The following is a 16,340-nucleotide window of genomic DNA, read 5'->3' as shown; positions in this document are numbered from 1 at the left end:
TTTAAGTTAAATTTTTACGATAATGTGTAGAAGAAAAGGTTTTAGAAAATTGATTATGAGAGGGTGTTTAAGAGTGATTTTGAAAATTTTTAAAAAATTAGATATGTAATAAAATTTTAAAATCACTTTATTTAATGGAAAAAAATGAATGATTTTGGAAATTTTATTAAAATTAGGCATTTGATAAAATTTTAAAAATTACTTTAAAATTTTTTAAGAATCTGTTGAAATGATTCTTAAACTAGTCCTATTGGTAAATGCTTCTTCTAAAAAATTGATATTACTAGGGATACTATCAAAATTACTGCATTTTTATTTACATAGACACTAAATAATTCTCTATAAAAATAGTTGTAGTAGCTAAAACCACTCTCAAGTCTGACTCAAAATCAAATTGAAAATATTCAAGTCTTAAAAATGGATAAAATTTCAAAAATAACTTAAGCAAGTACACTATGATGTTGACATGCAATTAAGACATTTCCCCCCTCCCACAAGTCATTCCATTTTTTAGTCTTCTTACTTACCCTAAATACCCCTTAGCTTACTTATAAATTAATGCCATGATGGAGGTAAAGAAGGCCACCATTCTTGTTGTCTCCATCAAAAGAAGGAAAAAGAAAACAAACGAAGAAGGGAGAAAAATTATGTCTTTGCCAAATAAGAGCCGCACTCTCGCAAAGGCTTTCTCTGGTTCTTTCTCCTTGTCCCTTGACTTTATTTTTTCTAAATCACAAACAACTGCATTCTTTTACATTCAAATTGTTTACTCTAGTTGTACTTATTGTGGCATGTTATTTTCTTAATAATTCTAGTGAAAATTTGTGTCAATATGGATGATTTCATATGATCTCATGTCCCATATGATTTCAAATTGTTTCTTTGTTCTTTCATTATTAATATTGATTAGAAGGTTGAAATAATCTTGATTTACATTTCTAGGAATACTTGGAGTTGACGAGAAATCAATGATGGAGATCTTAGTAAAATGGCATCCAGAAGACTTGACAACTTTTAGGAATGAAAGTTCTTCCATCTTTCTTAAGGATAAATACTTTTTGTTTGAGAGATGGCAAGATTATCATATTGCATTTCTAGTAAAGGAATTTCTGCGTTTTCAGGTATCTATATGTCCAATATAAAATTAGGTATTTATGCAAAAAATAGAATTAAAGATATTTATATATTATTTTATCGTAAAAAAAAATTAATTCTCATGAGACAACAAAAATTACAAGTGAATTACAAAAGACAGGGAGACAAATGATGACTTAAAATTGGTTTTTGCAATAATATGATTAGTTTTTTAACATTTTTGTGGTCAGGATGTTGTGGTGCAATGGACCATGCATCCTTGGGAAAGAGATGCTCGCATGGCAAGGAAGGCTTTGGACGGACGCCCTCAAGCATATGGCTTACTCATTGAACTTGCATGCACCAGATCATCAGACGAGCTCTTGGGAGCTAGGAAAGCATACCAGTCCCTCTACGTTGAATCCATCGAGGAAGACATTGCTTCCCGAGTTGAAGGCATCGAACGCCAGGTTAGTACTACTTTTAGTAACGTTTTTTTTCTTTTTTTCTTTTTTGCATCAAACTATATTTGAAGTGTATCAGCATTTTTTTTAGTTGTTTTATTTGAAAATAAAAATTGACTTAGATTAGTGAGATATTATGCAATTTTTAATCAAGTAAAGAGCATTTCTACCTTATTAATTTATTGAAGCATTTTGACTAATTATTTCTTAAAAAGATGGCATTCGTCTTTCTTTCTAACATATATTTTCTCCATAAATGATGGTTGGGCTTAAGGACATGCAATTGCAAATGATCTTTTGAGCCTACTCTTCTACAATTGGAGTTTCGAACTTTTTTTTTTTGTCCCCATTAGTTGGACTCCTAGAAAGTCTTATAATTGTGTCTTTTCTCAATAATGGAGTTTTATATGGTGCAATGCATGTTCATTAGGATACTGTGAGAGGTAATATATATAGTCATGTTAATGAACCAATCAAGAATTACTACGGTCATAATTATGTAAGATGATCATATTTAGAAAGCAATTTGGTCATATTTGAAAGGTAATTTATGAGTCCCATTGATAGTATTTCTAGAAAGCACTTTTAGTATAAAAAAGAAAAAAGAAATCTGTTTCTGAAGAAAAATCAACTGTTTGGAAAAATGTAAAAAACACTCTAACATTTTTAAAAAAAAAATCATTTATCAAGTGTTTCTCCAAAAAATACTATAAGTGACTTTTCAATACAACAAGTGAGTTTTCATATTTTTAGAAGTGTTTCCTAAATTTTACCAAACATCTAATTTTTTTCCAAAACACTTTTTAGGCTAAAAACACTTCAAGAAGAAACACTGTCAAATACACTCTTAAAGTGTGTTTGGCAACTTAAAAGTATTTTTAATGAAAGTGTTTTCTTTAGAAATATTTTAAAAAAAAAAATCATTTATCAAGTGTTTCTCCAAAAAATACTATAAGTGACTTTTCAATACTAAAAGTGATTTTTCATATTTTTAGAAGCGGTTCCTAAATTTTACTAAACATCTAATTTTTTTCAAAAACACTTTTTAAGTTAAAAGCACTTTCTAGAACTATTGTCAAACATACTTTTAGAGTACGTTTGATAGTAATTTTAGAAAATGTTTCTAGCCTTTTTAACACTTGAATGATATAAATTTTTAAGCATTAAAAATATTATAAACACTTCCTAAAATCATTATCAAACGGGCTCTTAGTTTAATTATCAATCAATATCAACTCAATAGTTGAGATTTCATTTTAGTTTGGTCCAACACTTCAAAAACTCCATCCAATAATCTGTACAACCCCTAAGCCCAATCATAATAAATTGGACTTCAAGCTTTATCATATTTTGGATCCAATTTGAAGTTCATTTATGGGCCAAAAAGCATAAGGTGGTGTTTGTTTTCTTACTTAATTTTAAATAGAAATTAAAACTAAATAGTGCTTAATATTGTTAAGTATTAGGTTGTTTGTTTTTTTAATATTTTATTTCTATTAAGCATTAAAAGGTAAAGAAAAACAACATGGTACTTTATCCATTTAGAAAAAGTCAAATATTTTGATTTTTTCTATTCAACCAAATATTTTAGTTTTTTCTATTCAACCAAAATTTTATAATAAGTCATGAAAAGTAGAAAAACAAACAACTTAAAGTCCAAAAGAAAATTGCTTTCATTAAAAAGCTAAAAAGACAAACACCTTGAAAGTCTTGTTCTTGACTGAACCTAGCCCATTGTATGTCGCAATTTGAAACTTGAAAGCCCATTTTGCCCACCAACCAAACATAGTTCTTTCCCTCCCATATCTTTGATTTTGGAGAGCTTTAATCAAACACATTCTATCTAATGATAACTAAAAACTCATAACCACATAAAGAAACCATGCAACAAATATTATTATCAACATAAAATAATGTAATGAAAAATTGCTTCTTGTATCAACAGCTTTTGGTAGCACTTGTAAGTACGTACAGATATGAAGGATCACGAATTAATGATGTTGCAGTTAGATCAGAGGCTATAAAACTTGGTATAACCATTAATAGACATGGTGATAAGAAGAAGCTATTCAAAGATGAAGAGATTGTAAGGATTCTAGCAACAAGAAGCAAGCCTCATCTCAAGGCCGTCTTCAAATGTTACAAGGAGACTTTTAACAAGAACATTGAAGAGGTATAACATAATCATGATATTATATTTGTTAATTCTTAAGGCCTGATTGAAACATTAGAATATGAAATAGGAATAGGAAATCTATTCTATTTTCCAATCATTATTATATTTGAATTATTTCAAAAATGGAAATGAGAAATAAAAAAAAAATGTGTTTCCATACATTTATATGAAAAAACCACCAAATGGGAACTTAAGTTTATAAAATACAAATTTCAAGTAGTTATCTAAAAATGATTAGCATTTCATGCACTTTTTGCTCAAATTACAATTTTGATCATTCAAATACTATATTTTAATGATGTAGATACTACCTTTGACTGGATGAGTGCATAAAACTTGAATTATTTTTACAAAGTTTCTATTTTGTAATTATTTTTACGCAAGTATATGAAAATACACTTTTTCCTTATTTTTACATGAGTGAATGTGTGAAAACGCAATTTTTCTTAAATATATATATTATTATAAAAAAATGATTTTTTTTTTTTTACATAATACATGTCATCCAACATTCCTATCATATTTTAATTCCTGCATATCAAAGGCACTTTTTATTCTTTACTTAAACATTAATAAATGAATAAAGTTAAAAAGAAAAAAAAATGAAGGTTAATTAGTATTTAACTTAAAAGTTAGTATTTGTTATCCTTTTTTGTTTTTTTATGTTCTTTTTTTCTCTTTCTTTGTTCCTTTTTCCTCTTTCTTGTATTTCCTTCTCTTCCCTTTTCCTCTACTATTATCACTTTTTCACTTCAAAACAGTTAAAAAAGAATTATGTAATATTTGAAACACTAGAATAGAAAATGGGTATAGGAATAAAAAGAACCTATTCCATTTCCTATTTATTTCTAAGTCCAAATTACTTATTAAATATAAGAATGAAATTAAAATTTCAATCTTGTGGATACAAAATTATTTTTTTTGTTTTTTGGATTTTAATTTTTTTCTCTTTTATGGTGATGTTATGATTTATCTTTATTTTATTTTATTTTCACATACCAAATACATTCTAAGAAGTAATTAAATTGAAATATGTACCTTGCTAATAGTTAAACATGTAAAATTATGAACATACAAATTATAAGGAAAAACATATTGTTTTGAATCATGGAACATTATTTGTGTGGTCCACTCATATGCCTTTTTTTTACTCTATTTTTATTCTTATTCATTATATTGTTTTTAAACTCTAGTCTTTTTTATAAATTTAAAAAAAAAAAAAAACAATTTTCATTCTTGTGTTACTTTGAACAATTCTTTTCATTTTAATATTTATTAGAACTCATTTTTCCTTGAATTAGCTTTCAAAAATATTCATTTTAATATAATTCCTCATTGTTTAGGATCTTGATGAGACAAGTTTGAAGGACATAATTTATTGCTTGTATGCTCCTCCGATGTACTTCAGTAAGGTGAGATAAATTCACTATAACACATTAAAAAATGATTTTTTTTTTTTTTTGTTGAAGCATTTCTTGGACTTTTTTTTTTTTTAATCTTAGATTTTAGATTCGACAATGAAAGCTAATGCAAACAAGGATGAAAAAAAGCCCTAACTCGAGTTATTGTAACTCGAGCCAATGTTGATATAAAGGAAATTGCTGAGGAATATAATAAGCAATATGGAACTCCTCTAACCAAGAAGATTGAAGATGTAGCTCTTGGAAATTATAAAGATTTCTTGGTCACGTTGGTCCAAAGAGCTGGTTAATGGAAGTGATTAAAAATGCCTCTCTTGATGAACTTGTTCTTTTTCTTTGAATCAAACTCTACTTATGCTTTATTTTCCTATGTTTGTAAGAGAAATGTGTAATAATAAGTGTGGTGTTACTATGAAGTAAAACTTTAATAAATCATTAATTCTAGTATGATTGAGTTCCAAAGCATGTCTTTTAATTGATTAAGGATAGTGTGTGACAATATCATTATATTATAAAGCATGGTTATATATTAATATTCTATTTGGATTAAGGATAGTGTGTGACAGTATCATTTAATTTCAAAAAAAAAACTATCTTCATAGCATAATGGCCTTTAGGGCATTAGGTTAATTGGTTGACTTTTTCTGGGAACCAAATCATAAACTTTTAACCCTACTTTAAGTTTAGGTTGTACATTAATCAATCTAATTGAGTGATATCTCAAATCAACTCAAGCTCTAAAGTTGATGTCAATCCAACTAATCTAGCCTTAATTGCTTCAATTCATACATTAACAAGCATGCAAAAAAAAAAAAAACCTATTTATACCATCCTTGTAATGTTTGAAGTGTCTTGACTACCACATCATCAAGAGAGACATTGTTCCTCTTGTAGAATAGCTCTTTGATCACCTTCTAGTCCTTCTCAAGTCTCATAGCAATCACACAAAGTATATCTTGATCAAATTTGCTCTTTTTGTTGTGAAATATGTAAATAACATAATTCGATTGGGTTCTTGAAATCATTAGTTTCTACTAGTACTAGCTATCGAAATTTCACATTTGCAAAGTATTTTTTAGGGTTTTTGATGCAACAAAAGGTTTCATGCAATGCAGGCATCAAGTGCCTATGGATTGGAACTTCTTCAAGTTTCCATGAAAATAGATAGACTCAAATATGAATTGCATGCATTTTTTTACTCATTAACAATATGTAGAAAGGACTAGTTGGAATGTTGCACACAAGTACTACTTTTGTAAATCTAATTAAAGATCTACTAATGCTTCCTTGAACTTGATTCAATGCAAAAACCCTACTAGAAATTCAAACTCAACTACCAAAAAAATTGTGCTTAAGTTAAAGAAGATGAAGTGATTGCTATCATTTGTACCTTAGTGATGGAAATGTCATGTTCATCTTTGTACAGGTTAAAAGTTGTGATAAGCGATGTGCTACTTCTTGTACTCATCAATATCCGAATTATTTCTTCATGATAGCATAACTATCCATGGAGAGCATTGTGAGGAATATAAAGCCTTTGTTGGGAATTGTGGTTTCTATTCGCTAGAATAAAAAAAAAAACACTTAAAAGACATATGGAGAGTACATTGTTCTCACTTGTTCTTATTTGATGATTTTGCAAAGACCCAAAAACAATAAGGGAAACTTTATGATAAAGTAATACAAGTATTTATGTTTTTATGAGTGTTTAGCTAGATTAGTAATTCCAGACAAATTTCCTAAGTATTTAACTTAGTTTTTCCAAATCCTTCCTCAGACTACTAGCCTAATGAAGATCAAGATATTGAATTTACTAAGGGACCAAGGTATATAGTTGAGGTTGTAGATGGATGAGATGGAATCAACCAAAGTTTTTCAAAGTGTTTCTTCTAGAACTATTTGTTTCTAAAAAGAGTTGAGGAAGCTAAGACAACTATTTTTGTCTAGGTGTTTAAATGTCATGTTCCAAGATTGATCCAGGTTTTGGTCAAATCGATTCAAGTTTTTTTTTTTCTTAACCATTGGATCAAGGGCTTCTTTCCATTTAAAACCTAAAATTGCTTCCTATTTTGGGGAATAGATACCTGCAACCATTCTCCTTCTCTCTTGACCTCTCTCTATCCTTATCTAGTTAAGGGTGTTTGGTTGTCAAGAAAATTTCCTTTTTCATCTTTCAATTTCCTATCTATTTAGGTTTTTGGTGAAAACTCATTTTCTTCTTGATTGAACTTCAAGAAGAGATCAAGATCAAACTTGGTGAGGACTCCAAGTATATTATGGAAGATGAAGGCATGCAGCTAAAGTGAGAAGGTGTTGGTTATGTAGTCAGTGAAGGATTAGTAGGCTTAAGTTAAGTAAATCCTTGTACAAATTGGTTGTTCATCATAGAGGAATTCTTTATCGTTGGTAGGTTCATAGTTTTGATCTCTAAGGAGATTTTTCATGTAAAATTTGGTGTCATTATCTCTCTTACTTTCATTCTACTCTTTGATTTATTTCTAGTGTTAGATATTATTTGTTACTTGAGCATGTATGTTGAAATGATAAAATATGAGCTAAAACTGGTGTATTATCTTTTGGATATTCTTCAATAAATTTTTTGTTCATATTGTTAATGATATCAAAGGGTAATTCAAAATGTATTAAGGAAATAATTATTCTTATGAATTAATGTAATTGGGGAGTGTTGAAGCATTTGCACGTGACTTGCATCTATAAATTATTGGGAGAGTATTGTTGCATTCATGTTTGCTTGTGATTTTTATCCTTTGTTGAATGGTTGTGGGAAGAAAGGAAGGACCTTTTGAATTTGTATAAAATCACCTATTCACCTAACCCACCCACTCCCCACATCCCACCTCTCAGCCCCTAAGTGTAGTTCTTCGTTGGGATAGTTTTTAGTTTAGCAAAGAAGTTGTGGAATAGGAGAAATGGGCAAATAGATATTGAAAAAATTTAACTAGCGCTAATGAAATAAGACAATAATTTTCTTTGAGCATTCTATGTTCTCCTTCTTCTAACTCATTTTCTATAAAATATTATAAGTATTTCTTCCATCCAATAAAAGAAAGGAGAAAAGTAAACACATGTTTCATTTTTTATTTTGATTTATTAGTATCACTAATGACCTTTCTTTTGATAATTCATCATTAAATAATTGTATGTGGACATAATAATATTTTAAGTTAAATTTTTACAATATTGTATAGAAGAAAAGGTTTTAGAAAAATAAATATGAAAGGGTGTTACCCTGTTTTAAAATATCATAAGTGATTTGTATGATTATTTGAAGATTTAAGAGTAATATAAGTAGACTTTTGTTAAAATAAATAAATCTTATCCCCACTCTTTACCATGTTGATAAAAAAGTTTGCAACCAAGGATGACAATAAAATGAGTTTGGGATAGGTCACTTCTGTCTTGACTGTAGGTCAAGTATTTACACTTATTCTTATAACCATCCAAAAAAAAAAAAAACACTTTAAGTGGGTATGGGAATTTCTCATACCCTCCCTTCCCTATTTGATATTTTTTTATTTTTCAATTGTTTATTTTCTAAAATATATATATATATATATATATATATATTAATGATAAATATAATTTACAAATAAATAAATATTATAAAATTTTATTTTTAAAAAATTAATTTTTTATTTTATACGTATAAAAAAGAAAAATAAAAATAAATTAAATTAAATAACTCTTATTCAATTATATTCATAATCAGGGTGGGATGGGCTAAGACAATAGTTGAACTTGCCCCAAACCTTACCTAAGTGCCCGCATTTCGGCTCATGCACTTCCACTCGATGGCGAGCTCGATTTTTATTTTGAAAATGATTTTTATTTTTTTAGAAAATGACTTGGAGTCGCCACTTATTTTTGTTTTATTTTTAAAGGGTAAACAAAATAAGAAAGAAAACCCTAAGTGTGACTCCTTATTTTTGGAAAATGTGGTCAACGAAAAATCGGATCACGTTCAAGGGTCAGGTTACTTGCCGAGAAGGTACGGTAAAAACCGTAGCACCCCTCTAAGTCCCTAAAGTCAAGTTTCTACTAATAAAATGAAGCAATCATGGCAATTGATGAGTAAATCAATAAATACCCAAAATGATCGTGCACATATGGGAACCAGAATATGCATAGAGAATGACCAGAGTGAGAGTGGGTACGTACCTAGGCAATGAGCCACCACACACTATCAAGAGAGGAGGTTAGTGCACAATTAAGAAATAATTTCATGCATGTCATAGAGTAAAATAAATAAATCAATCATGTATGACAATTGAATCAATCAATCAATCATAAAATCTCATATGTTGGGCCCCCACCAAAGCCCATTTTATTTGGCATGAATCAATTTCAATAACTCCATTATTCGGAATTACGAAATTTGATTCTTGCTTATTTTAAAACATTTTAAAAATCAGAGAAGTTATGAAAAATGGATGCCAAAAAGAGAAATGGCAACAAAGTTTATTGGAAAAGGGATTTTTGAGGCATAATAAAAAAACTAAGGATGAAGATTTGAAAAGTTAAAATTATTTGGAAATCGAGAAATCGAAAAACTATTTGAAAACTGGAAAATTGGAAATTATTTTAAAATAGAAGATGATGAAATAAAAAGAGAGGAAATGTGGCCAAAAAGGCGGCCATGCATTTTATCAGAGGCATGAACAACCTTGACTCTTGGGAAGCATCCAAATGACTGACACTAGTTGATTATAGAGAACGTTCTGCTGATGATGGCTTGACTTCCCACAACAGAGGCAAAAATCGCTGTTATATGCACAGGCCACCTCATAATTTCTGGAACTGAAACATAAACATAAAAAAATGATCGGGTAACTGGTGTCACAATGTATCAATAAGTAAGCAGCTTGACCCATATATGCCAATATCAGAGCAGGATAAACCAAGAAAGCGAAGGTAATCTAAATTGCAGTGTATAAGAAGTGTCCAAGATCAGAAAACATTGCCTCTGAGCTTGTTATGCACAATAAAATTCCACCTAATTCCATCGCATTACTTGCTTGTTCAACACTTCTCATCTCCACGAGTGCAAACTTCTTTTCATGATCAATGTACACATTGACAACTGCATCACTTGGACCAGCTGAATTTCCTCCAATTGCTGTCATAACTTGGCTAAAAAAATTGTCACAATAGTCTGCTCATTAGCTATGGGAGAAAGGCCACCAACGTATACTCGACATGCATGTCTTGTAGCCTTCTGCGTCATAGCTTGGACATGCATGAGTGGAAGAGCACCCAATTGTGTTGCCCCAAAAGGAAACATGTTTTAAATCATTTCCAGCGCCGTCTGAGGAACACCTGGCAGTTTTCTTACGACAGCGGCACTGGCAGCAATGCAGCGATAGGTGGTGCTATGTCAAAACCATTGGTTATGCATGTATACATTCCACATAATACGGAGAAGGAGCTTTCGGTAGTGCTTTTTAATGAGAGCATCATCAGCCTCTTGTTGTGTTCCATTCTCTACGTCGGCACTTAATTTCTTAGGCTTTCTTAATAATATCATGTCATTGAACTTCACTTCTTTCTTTTTGGAACTTTCCCGGTTAAGAACAAACCAACTATTTGAGAAAACGTCGAATATGTACACGAGATCCAGAAAATGTTGAAGCCCGTCATTAAGCTTTCAAAATCCGGTGACGAAAGGGGTGTCAACTGTGGCTGTAGAAAACAATGGAGGAGAAGATTGAGTTACACCAAATATACTAGTTGAAGCGCCACTACCAATTTCTATCTATGCTGGAGAACGCCATTTGTGCTATGCAAATGGAGGAAGGGAAAAGGTAGTAAAGAGAACAGGTGGTGGGTATCGTATGGGTGTAGGTAGAAAAGGATATGAATAAGAGAGGGGCATAACGGCTAAAGTGGCCATGCAAGACCATGCACAGGGGGGAGGAAGTAGTTTTAATGGGTATGTGTATAATGGAATTGCATGAGGGAGGGTATGGAGCGTATTATGGTCATGCATGGCCATCCAAGTGTGAGGAAGAATGGGTTTGAGGGGTTTCAAAGGAAACATAGGTATGGGGTGTGGTCGTTAGTGGGGTTATGGGTGTTAAGAAAGATCTAGGAAGAGAAATGGGCTTAGTGGTGTGGTTAGATGGAGGAATAAATTAAAGGAATGAATGGAAGAATGGAAAATAAATGAAAGAGATGGTGATGGTGCTGAATTGAAGAGAGAAAGTGGGCGGTTGGATAGGAGCAGCTTAACAGCAATGAGAGAGTAGCAAGAGACTTCCAAAGGTTGCAGAGGAGGATGGCTCATCACCAACAGGGATTTTACCATACTATAGTGCTGCCTGATTGCTGATTATCCCTGGAGCAGTACTCAATCACATCTAGGTGAGTAACACACAACCAGTCTGGAACTCGATGGCGCTGAGATGGGGTACCAAAAGAGAAATGGCCACATATCCCATGGAAGACATGGAAGGGTGTCGATCTTAAATGTCTAGGCCTCAAAAACGACCATTTACATTATTTAAATACATCTCAGGAGCTCAAGCAGGCATCGACTTTTCAAATGTAACAGAACTAGGTCCGCGAGATCCTTATGATTCACCAAAATCTTCACGTCAGGGCCTCAATCCGTATTCCCATCGACCTTAATAAGAGACCCCCACCGTCCCGTCACATTTAACGATAGGCTTGACATCTGGGTTCTTAAGAAAGAGGCACAGGCCTCACCACTGTCTCATTATTGCCAATGGGTGGATTAGACGAGGCGAGCTCAAGAACAAAAGAATCTTTGGATTTGTAAAGGAAGCTGTTGTACAGAGGATCGGTTCTAGGAATGAGATTCAGGAAGGCGGCATAGATATGCATTATAAGGACCTGAAACTTTCGCTCATCAGATTAGTAATTCTCATATTAACAAAACAGACCAAACTCTTTTGCAACAGCTTTGATTAACATGGTCTTTCCGGTGTAAATGAAGATCCATACATCATTCATTGATCAGAGCTTAGACTAGCAAGATACACCCCTGCATCTGATGACCCAACTAATGTGATCTCATCAACTGAAGACACCAACGCTTTCCCGGTTCCAACAAACCCTTAACTTTTACTCTACTGCCTAAAATAGATGCTAATGCACCTCACTAAACCATCTGGATTTATTAACCAAACCCTTTGAACAAGGTTCTTTGAAGCTAACTGTAACCTCTTAAAGAAATACCAGTGGCCCCAGAATATGGCTTCAGTGTAGTAACTCTCATTCCTTCTCCAGACTTACGCATCTCAAAATGAACTCCCAAATTTTAAAATAGCAATATGTGGTAGCAGAAAGAATAGAGGTGAAAACGAATGGAAAATCTTAAGAATGTCACATGTTGGAATAACCAGATGACAAGCAATGTCAAGCCTCATTTCAAGCATTAATCCATGGGCTACGAACATGGGAGTGAGAAAGAAGATTTAAATCAATCCATGCGAACCCATGTACATGATAACCTCAAACAGAGCCCAAGAGAATAAGATATTAGCAGGGCAAACATTTCCAAACAGTGGATGAAAGTTCAACAAACAGAAAAACCCATAAAAAAAAAAAACAATATGATAGGAAAATATGAACTAAAAATAGACCATACATGCACCTAGTAAAATTCCTCTCTAGCATAAATGAATAGGAAAACTCCTAAGCTCCTCTTCTTCTTTTCTTCCCTGGTTTCCTCAAAGTCCTTTCTTCTCTGGTTCTCTCTTTCTCATTTCTCATTCTAAAAAAATGCTCTGTAACCTCTCTATCCAACTTGCTCCTCCAACTAAAACCTCTCTCTAAGCTCTCAAAAACTCACCTATCTGCAACTCCTCACCTCATTCCCTCACCTCAAACCTCTCTATTCCTGTAACCAAAAACCCAGCATCCCTTCCCGTAGTAGCTTCCCCCTCAAGCTAAAAATCTCTCAAAGCCAGCAACGAAATCCCTCCTCCTCCCTATCAACTAGCTACACTTCATAACAGAATACGCTTCCTTCTAAACGCCCCTTTTCCAAGTGTCCAATTCTGATTGATCCTCAAAAAGCACCATCTGATTCCATAGTAGCCAACTCAAAGATGACATGTAGCTCATGATTCGTGCCCAATTGGTGTCTCAGCTGATTCGTGTCCAGCTGGTGCTCATTGATTGAGGGAGTAATCAACAAAATTTATAACCTATAATACCATACACTAGGGTAGCAAAGAAAAAGCTACTATAGTATAGTGGCTCTAAGATCGTCCACTGGGAAAGATTAACAAGCTCTCAATGATACCAATTCCAAGTGAATTGGTCTTGTTTCATTTCAAGGTTAGCTTAAGAAGTAAAACACAAACTTTGATTGGTAAAGGTTTAGACTTAAACTAACTAACATAACAAATGTTTGGAATAACTTAAGAAGAAAAACATTCCTTGGAGAGTTAGGTTCACTGTGGTGGTTCCTCATGCAAAAGACATAGCTCCGGTCAGATGGTTCATTTCCTCACGTTAGAGATTCAACATATAGCATATTCTCTAACCGGTGTTGTACAGAGACTCCTTCAATTAGATTTCACTTTAATTTTCTCACTGATGCAACTTGCAATGGTTTAAGCCTCTCACTAAGCCTTAACCATTCAAGGTGATCCTTAACCTTGGATTACCCATCAAAAGCTCGCAAGAGATAACTAATGGATGTCTCCTTGGAGTCCAAAAGCTTATCAAGTGTTGGCTATTCTAGAAAATCCTACCCTGAAGTCACCTACCAGAGGCTCGCAAGGGGTAAACTAGTGCATTTCCATGGTTGGAAATCACTTGCCTTACCAAGTGTTGGCCCAAGTGACTCCAAGGTGTTTTAAGTTAACTAAAAACATAGAAATCACTAAAGGATTTCACTTCCTCTTCATTACTAGCTAAAACCACAAAGCTTTGCATTCTTGCACTTGGAACCTTCCCCGGCAACCTTAGCTCCAAGGAATTAGAGGTTTAGTTACTCATTCTCTGGGAAAAACTCCTCAGAGAGTTCATAATTTAGTATTAACTAAAAAATACAAAGTGAGAAGGTAAGGCAGTAGAAAGAAATAAACTTTACTTGCTTACCCAAACTTTTACAGAAGGAACTCCTCCCTAAGAACAGGCTCCCGAGAGGTATATATATGAACATAATATAAAACTAATTATTACATTGATATTTTCTCTTTTTACTAACTTAAAAGCTAAGGAATCTTGTAATTGGTGGCTTACAAGGAGTATTTTGGGATTTAGACAACAAAAATGTGATGTAAAATATCTCCCAATGTCGGTAGCAAATACCGGGAGGCTTCAGGAACCATTTCGCAAGAGAAAATGGTGTCTGCGAAATTTCGTAGACACTCAAGAGGGCTGCGAAATCATTTCGCAAGAACATGCTATCTTCGCAGGGCTGCGAAGTTGGCTTCCACCTTGAGGTTCCCAGCTTCCCTCTCGCGGTATATGTCGGGCAACTTCAGAAGGAAATACACCCTACTGTACAAAAAGGTTGCGGAATCACTTCGCAACAAAAGGGCGATTTCGCAGCATTTTGAAAAATGCTTCCTTCAGCTCAGAGTGATTGGCTTGCAATGGCTGCAACTTCTTCGTTTCAACTCCAAATTGCACACCGTTTGAAGAATTAGATTGTTGACTTCCTGAGCTTTGAAATGGTATATAGCATGCATCAATTGGACTTCAGAAAGTGCTCCAAAAGTGGCTGCTACGACTGTCATCAAGAATATGCTTCTTAGCAGATTCTCTTTACTTTTTCTTCCTTGCAATCCGGATTTACTCTTGGCAAATGACTTCTAAGCTTTGCCCAAGATTCCTCATAACTCTCCTCAGTCTTGACTTGCTTTGGTGATCAAATTACTAACAAAAACACCAAAACTTACATAAAGTGATTAAAATCCCTTTCAAGGGTCCTTAACATGCCAATTGAGTTAAAAGGCCTAAACTACTACTCAAAATTGTTTAAAAGGATTAATTATAGGCTATCAAATAGCACTTTTTGAGTAGTAATCAGCTCATTGAGAGCCCTCCACCTGCAAAGAAAATGTAACATGTAGAAATACAAGAGAAAAAGCCCCAAATGGGGGTCTACAAATAGAAATTCTTTAGTCATATTTGTGGTTATCTCACATTGGACACTTATATGACTCTAGAGTTTCTATCGTATATCAAAATTTTGATTGTCACCATAGGATTGCTTACCGCACCCTGTCATGTATTAGGTTGTGTTGTATCATGCATTGGTCATTGTTCGTTGCATCCCATGTCACTGCATGAGTCGTGTTTGAGTTGTTTTGTTTGGTTCTTTTGTAAGAGTCTATTTGTAGTCCCAGTCTTGGTTCAATGCCCTGGGTTGAGTGGGAAAGAGGTTGATTCGTATTGTTGAGCTACTATAGACGAATTCACAGTCAATTGCGATTGGTTAGCTTATCACTTCTATGGTTTCGATTAAGGAGGCATTGACCAGTTTGAGTTAGAAGATAGATACTCAGCAGAGTAGGCATGTAGTGCTTGAGGACACGCCATCTAATTTAGTGCCATCACCTATTCCACCTGTTCAAATGCTAGTTGCACAGACTTTGCATATTATTTCACATGATCAGGTTGCTGCCATTCCACCCATTGTCACACCAGTTACCATTACTGAGGATCCTAGTTCTCGCATGGACAGACTCGAGCAGAGGATTAGACAGATGAGAGATCCTGATGAGATGATTTCGTGGGATGACACTGACGATGTGCCAATGGCCACTTTGTCGGTCAGTTTCAGGATGCCTAATATAGAGAGATATACAGGTGTTGGATGTCCTCGTATTCATCTCAGACTTTATAGCACAGTTATGAGAGCTCTTGGTCTAGATGAGGCACAATTGCTCACTTTGTTCCCATTGTCATTGAGCGGCATAACACAGAGATGGTACGCTTCATTAGAGTCATCTCGTCGGAGAACTTGGGAGGACTTAGCACAGTTCTGAGACAGTATTCATTCAGCGGTGATACGAGCGTTACAGTAGAGAGCTTGAGTTTCTTAGACAGGGATTAGATGAGTCTGTTTCTTCTTTTATCTCCCGTTTGAGGGAGAAGGCTGCAGAGATGATTGAGTGACCTACCAAGAGAGATCAGATGAGCATGTTTTTGAGGAGTTTGCATCCTAGGTTTGCTCGGCATCTAACATGGGTCCTATTCCAG

General features: G+C 33.6%; 1 protein-coding gene across 1 annotated transcript; it reads left to right on the top strand.

Moving 5' to 3' along the window:
• Positions 1–922: 922 nt before the first annotated feature.
• LOC100244648 (annexin D4-like) lies at positions 923–16,126 on the top strand. Its single transcript, XM_059741996.1, has 5 exons — positions 923–1,121; positions 1,326–1,544; positions 3,484–3,711; positions 5,058–5,126; positions 15,755–16,126. Exons 1-5 carry the CDS (start codon positions 969–971, stop codon positions 16,124–16,126), a joined length of 1,041 nt encoding a protein of 346 aa, XP_059597979.1. The 5' UTR covers positions 923–968.
• Positions 16,127–16,340: the final 214 nt, after the last annotated feature.

The sequence above is a fragment of the Vitis vinifera genome, chromosome 13, assembly GCF_030704535.1.
Source record: "Vitis vinifera cultivar Pinot Noir 40024 chromosome 13, ASM3070453v1".
Lineage (NCBI taxonomy): Eukaryota > Viridiplantae > Streptophyta > Magnoliopsida > Vitales > Vitaceae > Vitis > Vitis vinifera.
The sequence above is the reverse complement of the archived record's forward strand: the minus strand, read 5'-3'. Positions and strand labels throughout refer to the sequence as shown.